Source organism: Bos grunniens, chromosome 1 (genome assembly GCF_055505025.1).
Source record: "Bos grunniens cultivar Pamir isolate PY7600 chromosome 1, Bosgru_T2T1.0, whole genome shotgun sequence".
In the NCBI taxonomy this organism is placed as follows: domain Eukaryota; kingdom Metazoa; phylum Chordata; class Mammalia; order Artiodactyla; family Bovidae; genus Bos; species Bos grunniens.
The window spans coordinates 60110500-60127520 of record NC_141165.1 but is presented as its reverse complement, the minus strand read 5'-3'; the positions used below and the strand labels follow the sequence as shown (position 1 = coordinate 60127520).

The window sequence follows — 17021 nt, the reverse complement described above, 5'->3', positions numbered from 1 at the left end:
CATGAGCAGAGTAGAATCAATCAAAGAGCACAGTTAAGACAGATTGTAGTCAGGCCCTATGACAGATCCATCAGCTTTCAATTCCACCCTGTTCTCTCCAACTGATGAGATGCAAAGGACCATTATTAAAGATTATACAGAAATACAAAGGATCATAAGAGACTACTATCAGCAATTATATGCCAATAAAATGGACAACCTGGAAGAAATAGACAAATTCTTAGAAAAGTACAACTGTCCAAAACGGAACCAGGAAGAAATAGAAAATCTTAACAGACCCATCACAAGCATGGAAATTGAAACTGTAATCACAAATCTTCCAGCAAACAAAAGCCCAGGTCCAGACGGCTTCACAGCTGAATTCTACCAAAAATTTAGAGAAGAGCTAACACACCTATCCTACTCAAACTCTTCGGGAAAATTGCAGAGGAAGGTAAACTTCCAAACTCATTCTATGAGGCCACCATCACCCTAATACCAAAACCAGACAAAGATGCCACAAAAAAAGAAAACTACAGGCCAATATCACTGATGAACATAGATGCAAAAATCCTTAACAAAATTCTAGCAATCAGAATCCAATAACACATTAAAAAGATCATACACCATGACCAAGTGGGCTTTATCCCAGGGATGCAAGGATTCTTCAATATCTGCAAATTAATCAATGTAATACACCACATTAACAAATTGAAAAATAAAAGCCATATGATTATCTCAATAGATGCAGAGAAAGCCTTTGACAAAATTCAACATCCATTTATGATAAAAACTCTCCAGAAAGCAGGAATAGAAGGAACATACCTCAACATAATAAAAGCTATATATGACAAACCCACAGCAAACATTATCCTCAAAGGTGAAAAATTGAAAGCATTTTCCCTAAAGTCAGGAACAAGACAAGGGTGCCCACTTTCACCACTACTATTCAACATAGTTTTGGAAGTTTTGGCCACAGCAATCAGAGCAGAAAAAGAAATAAAAGGAATCCAAATTGGAAAAGAAGAAGTAAAACTCTCACTGTTTGCAGATGACATGATCCTCTACATAGAAAACCCTAAAGACTCCACCAGAAAATTACTAGAGCTAATCAATGAATATAGTAAAGTTGCAGGATATAAAATCAACCACAGAAATCCCTTGCATTCCTATACACTAATAATGAGAAAACAGAAAGAGAAATTAAGGAAACAATTCCATTCACCATTGCAACGAAAAGAATAAAATACTTAGGAATATATCTACCTAAAGAAACTAAAGACCTATATATAGGAAACTATAAAACACTGGTGAAAGAAATCAAAGAGGACACTAATAGATGGAGAAATATACCGTGTTCATGGATTGGAAGAATCAATATAGTGAAAATGAGTATACTACCCAAAGCAATCTATAGATTCAATGCAATCTCTATCAAGCTACCAACAGTATTTTTCATAAGCTAGAACAAATAATTTCACAATTTGTATGGAAATATAAAAAACCTCGAATAGCCAAAGCAATCCTGAGAAAGAAGAATGGAACTGGAAGAATCAACCTGCCTGACTTCAGGCTCTACTACAAAGCCACAGTCATCAAGACAGTATGGTACTGGCACAAAGACAGAAAGAGAGATCAATGGAACAAAACAGAAAGCCCAGAGATAAATCCATGCACCTATGGACACTTTATCTTTGACAAAGGAGGCAAGAATATACAATGGAGAAAAGACAATCTCTTTAACAAGTGGTGCTGGGAAAACTGGTCAACCACTTGTGAAAGAATGAAACTAGAACACTTTCTAACACCATACACAAAAATAAACTCAAAATGGATTAAAGATCTAAACGTACCAGAAACTATAAAACTTTGAGAGGAAAACATAGGCAAAACACTCTCCAACATAAATCACAGCAGGATCCTCTATGACCCACCTCCCAGAATATTGGAAATAAAAGCAAAAATAAACAAATGGGACCTAATTAAAATTAAAAGCTTCTGCACAACAAAGGTAACTATAAGCAAGGTGAAAAGACAGCCTTCAGAATGGGAGAAAATAATAGCAAATGAAGCAACTGACAAACAACTAATCTCAAAAATATACAAGCAACTACTGCAGCTCAATTCCAGAAAAATAAACGACCCAATCAAAAAATGGGCCAAAGAACTAAATAGACATTTCTCCAAAGAAGACATACAGATGGCTAACACATGAAAAGATGCTCAACATCTCTCATTATCAGAGAAATGCAAATCAAAACCACTATGAGGTACCATTTCACACCAGTCAGAATGGCTGCGATCCAAAAGTCTATAAGCAATAAATGCTGGAGAGGGTGTGGAGAAAAGGGAACCCCCTTACACTGTTGGTGGGAATGCAAACTAGTACAGCCACTATGGAGAACAGTGTGGAGATTCCTTAAAAAACTGGAAATAGAACTGCCATATGACCCAGCAATCCCACTGCTGGGCATACACACCGAGGAAACCAGAAGGGAAAGAGACACATGTACCCCAATGTTCATCGCAGCATTGTTTATAATGTTTTATAATGTTTATAATGTTTATAATTGTTTATAATAGCCAGGACATGGAAGCAACCTAGATGTCCATCAGCAGACGAATGGATAAGAAAGCTGTGGTACATATACACAATGGAGTATTACTCAGCCATTAAAAAGAATACATTTGAATCAGTTCTAATGAGGTGGATGAAACTGGAGCCTATTATACAGAGTGAAGTAAGCCAGAAAGAAAAACACCAATATAGTATACTAACGCATATATGTGGAATTTAGAAAGATGGTAATGATAACCCTGTATGCGAGACAGCAAAAGAGACACAGATGTATAGAGCAGTCTTTTGGACTCTGAGGGAGAGGGTGAGGGTGGGATGATTTGGGAGAATGGCATTGAAACATGTATATTATCATATGTGAAACGAATCGCCAATCCAGGTTCGATGCATGTACAGGATGCTCGGGGCTGGTGCACTGGGATGACCCAGAGGGATGGTATGGGGAGGGAGGTGGGAGTTCAGGATGGGGAACTCGTGTACACCCATGGCGGATTCATGCTGATGTATGGCAAAAGCAATACAATACTGTGAAGTAATTAGCCTTCAATTAAAATAAATAAATTTATATTAAAAAAAATTATGCTCAGTGAACATAAAAGATTCTATGACTCTCTGCAATAATATTATTGCCAGCTCCCCACAGAGGGTCTGTAGCCCCAAAGTTGGGAACCACTGCTTTAAAGCTTACTTTATACAACAGAAATTTCATTTACAATAATTAGAATTCTGTTCATCGACCATAAAACTCTTAGTTTTATTCTCTTGGTTTTTATAAATAACAGTACTCTTCCATTTCCTGGTTCTATTTTGACCAAAGATCTTTGTTATGGTCTTTTTGATTTGGTTCCAACAATCCTCTTTTTTAACTCTGCATATTTATCCTGGAAATTGGATCTACAGATGTCACTTCTGCCATTTAGCACTCTAAAGAAACAAATTTTAAAAGACATTTCCCATCTTTAAAAGTTTGATTCCTCCAGCTCCGTTCTTTCTCAAGACTGCTTTGGCTATTCAGGGTCTTTTGTGTTTCCATATGAATTGCGAAATTTTTTGTTCTAATTCTGTGAAAAATGCCACTGGTAATTTGATAGGGATAGCACTGAATCTGTAGACTGACTGCCTCTGGTAGTAGAGTCACACAATATTGATTCTTCCTACTCAGGAACATGGGATATCCGTCCATATATTTATGTCATCTTTGATTTCTTTCATCAGTGTCTTATAATTTTCTGTATATAGTTCTTTTGTCTCCTTAGGTAGGTTTATTCCTAGATATTTTATTCTTTTTGTTGCAGTGGTGAATGGGATTGATTCCTTAACTTCTGTTTCTGATTTTTCATCGTTAGCATATAGGAATGCAAGTGATTTCTGTGTATTGATTTTGTATCCTGCAACTTTGCTAAATTCACTGATTAGCTCTAGTAATTTTCAAATAGCCAAAGCAGTCTTGAGAAAGAAGAATGGAGCTGGAAGAATCAAGCTTCCTGACTTCAAATTATACTACAAAACTAGAGTCATCAAGACAGTATGGTACTGGCACAAGAACAGAAATATAGACCAATGGAATAGGATAGAAAGCCCAGAAATAAACCCATGCACCTATGGGTGCCTTGTTTTTGACAAAGGAGGCAAGGATACACAATGGGGCAAAGACAGCCTCTTCAATTAGTGGTGCTGGGAAAACTGGACAGCTACATGTAAAAGAACGGAATTACAACACTTCCTAACACCATACACAAACATAAACTTGAAATGGATTAAAGACCTACATGTAAGACCAGAAACATAAAACTCTTAAGAGAAAAACACAGGCAGAACACTTGATGAAACAAATCAAAGCAAGATCCTCTATGACCCACCTCCTAGAATAATGGAAATAAAACAGAAGTAAACAAGTGGGACCTGATTAAACTTAAAAGCTTTTGCACAGCAAAGGAAACTATAAGCAAGGTGAAAAGACAACCCTCAGAATGGGAGAAAATAATAGCAAATGAAACAACTAACAAAGGATTAATCTCCAAAACATACAAGCAGCTTATACAACTCAATACCAGAAAAACAAACAACCCAATCAAAAAATGGGAAAAAGACCTAAACAGACATTTCTCCAAGAAGACAAACAGGTGGCTAACACATGGTCAATACTGCTCATTATTAGAGAAATGCAAATCAAAACTAAAATGAGATATCACTTCACACCAGTCAGAATGGCCATAATTAAAATGTCTACAAACAATAGATGCTGGAGAGGGTGTGACGAAAAGGGAACCCCTGTGCACTGTTGGTGGGACTGTAAATTGGTACAGCCACTATGGAAGACAGTATGGAGATTCCTTAAAAAAGTAGGAATAAAACCACCATATGACCCAGCAATCCCATTCCTAGGCATATACCCTGAGGAAACCAAAACTGAGAAAGATATATGTACCCCTATATTCATTGCAGCACTACTTATAATAGCTACAACATGGAAGCAACCTAGATGTCCATCGACAGATGAGGGGATAAAGAAGTTGTGGTACATATACACAATGGAATATTACTCAGCCATAAAAAGGAATGCATTTGAGTCTGTTCTAATAAGGTGGATGAACCTAGAGCCTATTATACAGAGTGAAGTCAGTCAGAAAGATAAATATTGTATACTAATGCATATATATGGAATCTAGATAGATGGTACTGAAGAATTTATTTGCAGGGAAGCAACGGAGTGAACTCTGGGAGTTGGTGATGGACAGGAAGGCCTGGCGTGCTGCGATTCATGGGGTCGCAAAGAGTCGGATACGACTGAGCGACTGAACTGAACTGAATGGAGAAACAGAACTAGAGAACAGACTTATGGACATGGGGAGAGGGGAAGAGAGGGTGAGATGATTGGAGAGAGTAACATGGAAACTTACATCACCATATGTAAACATAGCTAATGGGAATTTGCTGTTATGTCTCAGGAAGCTCAAACAGGGGCTCTGTATCAACCTAGAGGGGTGGGATGCGGAAGGAGATGGGAGGGAGGTTAAAGAGGGAGGGGATATATGTATACCTATGGCTGATTCATGTTGAGGTCTGACAGAAAACAACAAAATTCTGTAAAGCAATTATCCTTCAACTAAAAAATAGATAAAAATTTTTTAAAAGTTTGAAAGCATACGTCTTTGTACAGAATAAAACCTTAGCCTTTTGGGGAATGCAAGCACCCCATGCATGCTCAGGCTGCTTCCTTTGTTTAATAGGCCTCTAACTCCTTTGCAGTGCACCTGGAAATCTGCCAGTCATCCTTCAAGGCTCAGCTCAAGTGTCCAGGATATCCAGACCATCCTTAATCCTCTTTTGATTAGATTAACCATCCCTGATTGGTATTCTCCCATCATAACACTATCCATGTCATAATACAGTACAGGCATACTTCAGATATTCCAAGATTAGCTCCAATAATACTGCAATAATACCATTTTTTATTTTTTGGTTTTCCCAGTGCATATGAAAGTTACATTTACATTATACTATAGTCAATATTAAGTGTACAATAGCATCATGTCTAAGAAAGCAATATACATACCCTAAGTAAAAAATACTTTATTGCTAAAAAATGCTAACCATCATCAGAGCCTTCAGTGAGTCTTATTTTTTTTTTTGCTGGAAGAGGATTTGAAATATTGTGAGAAACACCAAAATGTGACCCATACAAAGTGAGCAAATGTTGTTGTGAAGATGAAGTCGATAGACTCATGCAATGTAGGGCTGCTGTAACTCTTCAACTTGTAAAAACAAACAACCAACCAACCAACAAACACCAAAACAAAACCCCCTTCCAAAACACTTTATCTCTGAAGCACAACAAAATGAGGTATGTCTGGTTTGTATGCTTGCTAGACTAAAAGAGTTTTCAAGAAGAGAATTTTATCTTTTTATCATGGTATGCCCAGCACCTATAAAAATGACTTGGCATAGAGTTAACCTGATGTTTAACTGAAGGCATTTGAGCTTTCACATTAAGACAGACCTGTGGTTTTCTATTACATTGGTTCTTCAACAGGGCTTCACATCAGAATCACCTAGGGAAATGTAATACAAAAAACACACACACACACACACACTCTAGATTCCATCCTAGGGATCCTCACGCAAGTATGTCTGGAATGAGCCTAGTGCACGTGTTTTCTAAAAAGCCTTCCCAGAATTTCAAGCTGACAGCTCCAAGAACCACTAACTTTTTAAATTTATACTACCTTTGTATTAAGCATAGAAAGAAATTCACAACTCAATGGCTAGTATATAACTAAATGTTTTTATAATGGTCAAATGACTAAATTAAGTGGTCTTCATGGAGGGCTACCACCACACAAACATTCTATTAAATACATTAAAATGATTTTAAGTAAAGCATCAAGTAATGTTGAAAATTTTAGACCCTTATAGTAATGTGTCTGACTGTGAAAGGTAGAAACCAGTATGTGTTCCTCATTAACCATTCTGCTTCTTTTCCTTTTGATTGTAATGGAAACCCTGTATTTTACTGGGCAAAGGATCACTCAGTATGAAAATCATGTTTCTAAGACTTTACTGCAGGAAGTCATGACCATGTGAGTAGGTTCTGGCCAATGGAATCCATACAGAAATGAAACTGCCTGTTTTCTGGATAGTATCCTTAAAAAAGAAGCATGTCCCTCACTTTCCTTCCCTCCTTTGGATGCATATATAAGGCTGGCAGTCATTTTGGACCATGAGATAATCTTTACTAATTGCCTTACACAGGCAGAAAACTTCAGATCCACCATGGAGCTGCTGTATCTGCTTACCATCAGGTTTCTTTAATGAGAGAGAAATAAGTATCCATCTTAAGTCACTGTTATTTCTTTTTTTCTACCTATCACAGACAATTGAACATACTTCTGACTGATTTAATAAATTTTTTATAAATATAAATTCAGAGAAATTCATTTTTAAAAAGGGTAGATTTTATATCTACATGGTTAAATTTATCTAAATTACTTCTTTTCTTAGTGAAGGCATCAAAGACAATTCTAAAAACTCCTATGGAAAATTGGATTTCTACTTTTAGTAGGTACTCTCACCTCATTTCCATCCAGAAAAACTTGATCATCATGGGGCTCAAGCTTGAATTTTTTCTTGGTTTCCTTCTTTTTGGGAGTTCCAGGAGTTTCCTCCTATTAAAAAACAAGTTGAATAGAAGAAAAAGTATTTACAAACAAGCAAAAAGGAGTATGACATTCATATACTCAAAGTTTTACTATATGAGACACAGAAATCAAAATTCTCAATCATGTATTCATCAAAACCCTAATATGGTTTAAGTGGTTGCTGCATAAGATTTTAAAAGTCTTGATATGCCAGTAGTGATAACATGCATGTAATAAATTTTTTATTTTTACTTAAATCTAGTTGAAATCACCTTTTTGGATTCTTCCTTTTCACCATCTTTTTTTTTTTCTTTTTCCTTTTTTGTCTTTTCATCCTTTAGATTTTCTTTCTTGCTCTTTTTATCTTCTTCTTTTCCACTTTCAGCTTTTCCTTTCTCTTTTTCTTTTTTTATGTCTTTCTCATACTTCATTTTCATTACTTTTAGTGCCCGATGAAAAAACTGCTTCTTTAAAAGCCTTTAAAAAAAAGGTATGACATTATATTCCCTATCCATTATGTAGATGTAGACTGAAAAGCAAAAATATCAAGACCTGAATAAAGTGAACAAAGAATGACATACATTGGCAACTCACAAGAAAAATTACAACTTATAAGTCCATGGAAAAACAGTCTATTCGAAAACTTGTGCAGTCAACCTGATTATATGAAATCTAATTTTCAACTATATAATTTAATGAGATTCCTTTAGTTTTTCTTTAGGTTCATAAGGAGTAATCAAAATTCTGCTTTATTTAAAGTCTCAAATTCAAGAGTGGACATAAATGGAATATAAATATATGGGGAAAATAAATAAAACAGTTAAATGTTAATAGATTAAAAATGTGCCCATGATCTGTTGATCCAAATTGTGTCTTCAGAGGTCTTTCTTGATGTTATTTTCTTCTCTCCACGTACCTCACTACTCAGCCTGCCACTATAATGAAATATCTTCAATAATGAATAATTAAATATGCTAAGATAAGATTTCTGAACTCTGAAAACAATTCTTCACAGTATCAAGATAAAAATTGTACAAAATATTTGGCGAGACAACACTATGTGTTTCTCTCAACACATTGTTATCCCATCCACAGCAGTTTTTCTTCTAATACAATTCATGTCAGATGCTTGCTTTGTTCTTTTTTGTTGTTGTTCTTGTTTATTTGCTTATCTGATGAGTTTGGAAGCTCAGCTGAGACCAAATTAAGTCAACCTTTGTTGACTCAATCTTTTCTAATCCTACTAAAGCAACTGGGTTACGCTTATTTTTATCATCTAAAAGAAAACCTTTTCAAATCTTATGTTCCAGTTTCAGAGTTCCTCATTTGTTCCTTCATTACTGTCTTGATAAAGGATAACTATCAAAACACAACCTAGACGCTAGGTCTCACTGCCACCAGCTGGGCCTGTTAATGGTAACTATCCACCTTTCTACCTCCACTGGTGCCTGCTCCAACGCATCACACACTTGCTAACTAGACACTTCCTTCCTGGCCAAATACCACTTATTTCTGATCATTATGTTTTGCCTACCTGTGTTTTGACCTGCTTGGCTGGGCTTCTTTCTGATGCCCAATTAGGACCATCCCATGAACATTGCCAAAAAGCTTTTTCTTGTTCAGAAGAGCTATATAGCATACAATTGTGCAACTGTCTGAAATGTCCCCAAAGAATCTAGCATTAATATCTACTACACATACATATATGAATATCTGTTTACATACACACATATATGTAAACAAGTAAAAATCTGAAATGAGACCCTTAATAATTAACTACTTATGAGCAGAAAGTGAGATTTAAGAGTAGTGTTGAGTATCTGAATGAGGGGGGGAATCTTTCATTTTCATTCTACTTCAGACTTTCTTACAAAAATTTATAATGAAAATATTCTAATTTCTTTATTTTTCACTTATATAATTTCCAGATTTTCTATCAGGATCATTCATTACAATTTAGTATGAAAATGAAAATACATCTTACTCACTGTATGTTAATTGAAGAGCAGCATTTCATACTACAGTTCATATTATAGCTCTCCATATATTAAGAGTACATATGTATACATATAGATACTTAAATATATAGTCTCAAATGGTAATGTAATTATTCCTGAGGCAACATCATTAGTAATTTGCATTTTCTTCTGCATCATTTTCAAAGTCTTCTCAAGTTTCTTTGCGTTCTCAAAGTTTTCTTTGCTTTAGTGAAAAAAATGTTCTTAATAAAGAAATAAATAATTTAAAAAATAAACCACAGAACTTTAGGAGAAAAAACAATTCTTCCCTTGACAAGCAGTTACAGAAGAGGATAGAATCAGCAGGAACATCTGCTCTGTTACTTCTGCACAGATGCTCCAGCCCATGAGACAAAAGTTAAGATTATTAACCAATCAAATTGGTAATGAGAAATTCACATTCAGGTAGATGGGTTCAAATATCACCTCTACCACTTAATTAGCTACACAGTATTGGGTAAGTTACTTAATTTTAGTATATTTCTAAAATGGGGTATCTATTTCATAGGGGTTTCTAGAACTAAATGAGAAGCATACAGATTGTTTACCATGGTGCCTGGAATGCACGTTCTCAATGTTAGCCATTACCAGTGCTGCAGTGAAATCATTAATTTCATTTAATAGAGAAAATACATTTGGTTTATAAATCATTACATTACACCCTCATTCCATTCATTAATAAGTAGAATCATTGACTTATTCCTTGATAGAGAATGTCTACTTCAATTCACCACATGCCTCAAAAAATGAGATGACACTTACTATTGTAATAAAATCAGTGCCTCAATTTATTTAGCTTTAAACACACCGTATAGAACAAATCAACTACATAAACTGACATTTTCACAGACTACTCATACTTTCCTAACTCAGGATGTTCTATGCCCTCTGCCAGGATCAAATGTCCACTCCCCTATTATTTGCTGGGTAATCACCTATTTTATGTTTCAAAATTTTATTAAAATGTTTTCTCTGTGAGGCTATTCTTGAACTTTCCTTTCTTTCTTACGGAACACACTATATTGTAACTAGTCACAGATTTTCTCTCAGACAACAATATGTGCTTTGGAGGCAAGAGCCAAGTCACAGTTATCTCTGTATTCCTGAGGCCTGGCCTATAATAGATATTTGATATGTATTTGTAGAATAAATAAATGGATTAAAAGCAGCCTGCAAAATGCCACTAAATTGCTTATTACTTTTCTTCACCTCTTAATTTTTTCCCAGGTTTAGTAAATGTTTATTAAATGCCAGACATGTGTTTAGGACTTTAACTTATCTAACAAGGGTGAGGTTTTATTAAATGCCCACACTGAGCTAACTGCTGTGGAGTTACAGTAAAGTATAGAACAGTCCTCCAACTGCCTTCAGATTTAGTCGGCAAGGGAAAAAAAAAACACACACACACACACATGTAACAAATCTATTTAAACAGTTACCTTTATAAATTCTATAGAATATTAGATTAATGTAAGCTAGAGGACCCGGGGAATACTAAATACTAAAGATGCAATGTGGGGGACTTATATTGAGAGGCAGGCAGGATAGAACCACGTGGAGAAAGTGGTAGGTTATTACCAAAAGACCAGAAAAGAGGAGTGTGGTATAAGAATGAGAGTGATAAGGACATTAGTAGACTGGGGGGTTGGAGATGCAAAGTCACAGGAAGGTTAGGATGACACTAGATACAAGATTTAAGAGTCTGTATTTGAAACAGGCCATGAAGAGGCATGGAGCATACTAGAAAAGACTGTTTTGTGTATCATACTATAGTTTCCTGTTTTCTTTTGTTTTTCCTCAACCTCCCTCAAGCACACTTCAGAGAATGAGACAGGACTAGTGTCTCTCTGTGGTTCTGCCTGTAGTCAGTTAGGAACCCATGAGAGCTGGTCATCATGAGGTCTCTATGGTTATTATTAGAAGTGGTTTTGAAAAATTCATGCTTCTCTATCTTAGTGCAAAAAGGACACAAAAAGCTTGATATGAATGGGAATAACATATACAACAAAAAGTGAGTGTATTGCTAGAACCATCGCCATACTCGTTTTTTTTTTTTTTGCTTTTCATATAACAAAGTATCAAGTCTCCTAAAAGGCCAAGAGAAACATATTAATATTGGCTGCTTATCTCGGAGAGTTGGGCTCAGATTTTATATTAAATTTTAGTGTATGTGCTGCCAAAGCAAGCACTAATATTCAAATAATACTGACAGGTTAATCCTTCATCTTAATTTCTGTTCATTAACTGGATCATTATTTTGGAGAAGATAGTATAGTGCAGTGGTTAAGACCATGGACTACACTGCAAAGCCAGATGGCTGGATTTAGAATTTTGGCTAGCCACTTACTAGCTCTGTGACTTTGGGTAAGTGATTTAACTTCTTTGTGCATTTACAGCAGCTTCTACTTATATACTACGTATAAAAAACAAGTCTATTTTGAGGCAGGCAGGGAAATTTGCACTTTGGAATTCTAATACACAGATGGCTAAAAGGAAAATAGTGATTGCACTTCTGTTAGCTAATCCCTGCCCCAACAATGAAATTTTCATTGTTTCTGAAAGGTCCGTTAATGACTCCAGTTTTTGGCAGCTAAGAATTTTTTTTTTTTTTTTTTGGCTGTGCAGCACCACTTGTGGGATCTCAGTTCCCCAATCAGGGATCGAACACTAGGCCAATGGCAGTGAAAGCAGGAGTCTTAATCACTGAACCACCAGGGAATTCCCTGGCAGCTAAGAATTTTAATAAACATTTAACAATTCTTCAACTTTACAGCTTTAGCAGACAGACTGTGAAATTTTTTTTCACAGTTTTTCACAGTTTTTTAAGAGGGTTCTCATGTGGCTACTGCTTCCCAGGTGGCTCAATGGTAAAGAACCCGCCTGCCAATACAGGAGACTCAGGTGTGATCCCTTGGTCAGGAAGATTCCCTGGAGAAGGAAATAGCAACTCACTTCACTAATCTTGCCTGGAAAATTCCACAGACAGAAGGAGCCTGACAGGCTACAGTCCTTGGGGTCACAAAGACTAAGACACAACTCAGTGACTGAGGACTTAAAATGTGGCTGCCACTTTAAATGCCATTAAGCAATATATTAGTAAATGCAATGTGTATCTCCCTACTAAATATATAAGATAATCTAAAATGTCAAATTCCCACCAATTATAAAATTCACTGTCACAGAAGCAATCTGATTTACTAACATCTTAATAAATCTGTTCAAGTAGTAAATAAACCAAAGGGGAAAACTGGGGGAGAAAAAAAACAAAACCAGCATACTTCTTCCCAAGAGAAAAGTGATTTTGGTGGGGGGGGGCCCATATCATGTGTCATGAGGGATCTTAGATTCCTGACCAAGGATGGAACCTGTGGCCCCTGCAGTGGAAACACAGAGTCCTAACCACTGGACTCCCAGAAAATGGATTTTTTTACACCATTCACCATGAAACGTTTTTCCCAAAGAAGAAGTACCTATAAAACACATGGATATGTTACTGAACTGTCTATACTTCATCTTGGAATCAAGAAAAGATAGATGTCACAGCTGCCTTGATTTCACAAGGAATACAATAGCAATCACAAACAAAACAGAAAAGTGTACCTGGCTAATGGCTCAGTGGGTAGACACACAAACAACAGGGACAACAGGCCAATTAGGAGTTCCTGACAAAGTTTTGGAAAAGACTCCCCACCTGTTTTCTCTAGAAAAGAAAGAACTTTTATGTTCACAATAGGCACTGGTATATGATTTTTATTGCTGATCCCTCAGTTCAGTCAGCCTGCAAATGTACAAATTTAATAGAACACAAATAAAAACTATAAAAATATGATGGTCTAACTCCAAATAAATGCATTTCCTGAGTTACTGAAGATATCCAAGTTACACGTAAAAGTCATGCATGAGCTACGTTGTAACAGAACTAAACGATAAAAACAGGGAAGGAGCTTTAGGACCACGGAGACCGTTTTTAAATTACTATTCACATTATCCTTCACTAAGAAATAAACAGTACCTGTTGCAGTAGTCAACCACAGACTCCCTTGTTGTAAATAAAGCTTCCTCTCCTTTCTTGGCCTTTGCCCACTTTGAATCCAAGAGGCAATCCACTGCTTTAGAAGCTAAAGAAGAAATTAATTATTCTAAATTTAGTATATAGCAGAACTTGAGTCTATCTAAATAATATTCTATAAGGCAAATTTCAATATTCCAGCATTCGAAAATAAAACCAAGTTCAACAGAAAATTTAAGTCTGACACAATCATGACAAATAGCTCAATTTGTGAAACATACTGATAAGCAGCTTTTTAAAGTAATGCTGTGAAATAAATGATAAATAAAAAATATGAACTCAAGCAATATAAATTGAGAAAATGTTCTTTAAAAAGTTCAAAATAAATGTAAATATCACTCTTATCAAATAATCAAAATATAAGACAAACCAAAAATTGTCCTCTACCACACAGTAAGAGAAATTCTGTCTCCAAGCTTTACCCACCAAGGAATACGTTCTGTGAACAATCTACTGCTGTCACTAGAAAATACTAAATAGATGAGATCTGAAAAGAATAGCATGTCTATTTTTCAAACTTTTAATGACTAGCAAAATCATTAATCATAGCACTAAAGAGAATATAAAGGAATTTCTTCTCGATAATGGCAATTCAATCTTAATTGATCAGACAGGCAAACTCAACAACTTTTGAGTTATAAGTTATGGGGCAATACTACAGATGATATTAGCTTATAATGAAGTTGTTCAGATTATATGAAGAACAAAAGCTCCCAACTTGGTTCCAACAGACTGGTTTCACACTGACTTCTATGCTGGAATTTTTTTAAAATGTATCATTTAAGTACATGAACTATCTGCTTAAAAATCAGTACTGAAAATAAATCTTATTCTATTTTAAAAATATCTCCAATGTCATTAAAAAGTACTTCATTTTTACTATTGACATTTTTAATTATGAAAGGAAAGAATAGGATAATCATGTGCCATATGACCCTCCCCTACCTTCACCAATCATTCTTGCAAAGCACTTTTAAAACATCTGCCTATCCCCAAATTAGGTATCTTTATAAAATATGCCCACTAACATAATTTAAAATATGAAATCCTACCAATAAAATAATCAACCCGGTGACCCATCATATTGGTGGACTTGGTTGGACAGTTGAATCGAAGAAACTTGGCTACAGCCTTCTCTTCTTTAGATGGTTCACCAACTTCCTGCAAAGTAACAATATTAAATTTAATGTAATTATTTACTTGAGACATTCATACACTGAAGAATAAATTACATATCTTTTCTGAAAATCTTTTAAAGTGTACTACAGGCCTTTCTTTCAAGCTTTTTCTAGAGCAGACCTGGTAATCTATACAAAAGACAGAATGGAGATTTTAAAAATTACACATCTTTCAAATACAAGTTGAGAGGGCCCAAAGTTGCTTGTCTCTTGGCCTCAGCTACAAGGCATTTATTCTGAGTTGTTTTTCCAGCATGGTAACCACTGTGTACCAGTTCATCTTTACCCTTGCTTGGTCTCTCTTTACAAGCCATAGACAATAATTCAAAACATTAAGAGGCTGTCAATAGTGAGTGCCCAAATGTCAACGTAGGTAGAAACAGGTGCCATAAATAAATGTTAAGTAACAGCCAAAGTTATGTACCCTAAACAAAAGACTAGAGATTGCAGGAGGAGTTCTCAAATTAACCAAAGACAGCTGTCCCAGTGTGGTCCCAGATACAAGATACTACTTGAGATGCTGAAGATTTGTATTCCCTTTCCTTTTAGGGTTACAAATTCTAGATACTGTCGGGGAATCCTTTCCCACCTTGCCTTTCTTCTTCCTTTCTGAACAGAGGTAGAGCAAAAATTAAAATGCAATAGACAAGTAAGTTATAATCTCATTTAAAACTGACTGGGCTTCCCTGGTGGCTCAGCTGGTAAAGAATCCACCTGCAATGTAGAAGACCTAGGGTTGGATCCCTGGGTTGGGAAGATCCCCTGGAGAAGAGAATGGCTAGCCACTCCAGTATTCTGGCCTGGAGAATTCCATGGACTGCATAGTCCAGGGAGTCACAAAAAGTCGGACATGGCTGAGTGACTTTCACTTTAAGAACTGATTAATGGAAGTGAACAAAGAGTTTTGAAAAGGCTGCTTTAATCCTTCCCTGTTTTCTAAAATTTTCCCATTCTTTCTTCCAAATTTTTTACCACTTCATTGTTTATCATTTCCCATCTTGCTTTTATTTCCTTACCTTCTGAACTACTTTTGAGTAGTTAAAAGCAGTGTACTTATTCTCTCTACTCATATACTGAAGAAAATGAGAGCAATTTACATTTGTGTATATATATCTTATATATTTTTTACTTTTAGAAGTTGTCTTACTGCTGTAAGTTACTAATATCAAAATAAAAGCACTGCCTTCACATTTTTAAGCACAATACATAGAGAACTCAAGCAATATTTCTAGCAATGTATAATTTAAATGTGAATGAATTCATGAAGGTCTATTTCTTAAAACGAATAAAGTGCCAAATAATAGCGAAGAATTAACTGCCAAGAATCTAGACTGCTGAGAATAAATAATGCCTAAGACAGTTATCTTTTAGGCAAGACATTCTACTAATACAAAACAGGAAAAATAAACTATCTAAATCATCTGTATTTATGTCAGTTTTTCCACAAATTTCAAGTAAGTCTGAATTCAGTTATGTCTGCGGAAAATAAGGGACAACTAACAAAGTCTCAGCTTTAACTTTATCCTGAAGAGGAGTAATTTGTGAGATGAAGTGAAAATCTGTGCCCTTGTTGTTGGGTCACCAGGCAGCTACTTCTCGGATTTCTTCCTTTGCATTTCCCAACTTCTCTGCTTCAAACAGCCAATTAACAGTGCATGAGTTTTACACTCTCATACTACCTCATTTGTGGGTTACTATTTGTGACAATAAAAATTAGAAACCCACACATTGTAAATCAACTATACTCCAATATAAAATAAAAATTTAAAAAAAAGCTAAAAACCCAAACCATTCAATCCAAATGAAGACTATAATAAAAACCAAATATTTATAAGAATAAAAGACCTTTAGTTTTATATATAAAAATAAATATCACAGAAAAATAGAATCTTAAAAAACTGTAAATTCAAACTTTAACACTACCAAGTTCACTACAATCTACAGTGTTTATAATTATTTAATCTGGGGTCCAGTACACTCCAGTATCCTGGCCTTGAGAATTCCATGGACTATACAGTCCATGGGGTCGCAAAGAGTAGGACAAGACTGAGCAACTTTTAT

The 17021-nt window shown here is 35.5% G+C and overlaps 1 protein-coding gene across 1 annotated transcript in view; it reads right to left on the bottom strand.

Moving 5' to 3' along the window:
- The window catches only part of SEC62 (SEC62 preprotein translocation factor), a 32090-nt gene that overhangs the window by 8162 nt on the left and 6907 nt on the right, over window positions 1-17021 (bottom strand). Inside the window, exons 2-5 of the mRNA XM_086393820.1 lie at window positions 14835-14943; window positions 13726-13831; window positions 7968-8172; window positions 7630-7722 (exon numbers count right to left, since the gene is read on the bottom strand). Of these exons, the coding sequence (XP_086249946.1) occupies window positions 7630-7722; window positions 7968-8172; window positions 13726-13831; window positions 14835-14943 (513 nt within the window). The remainder of the gene's footprint in view (window positions 1-7629; window positions 7723-7967; window positions 8173-13725; window positions 13832-14834; window positions 14944-17021) is intronic.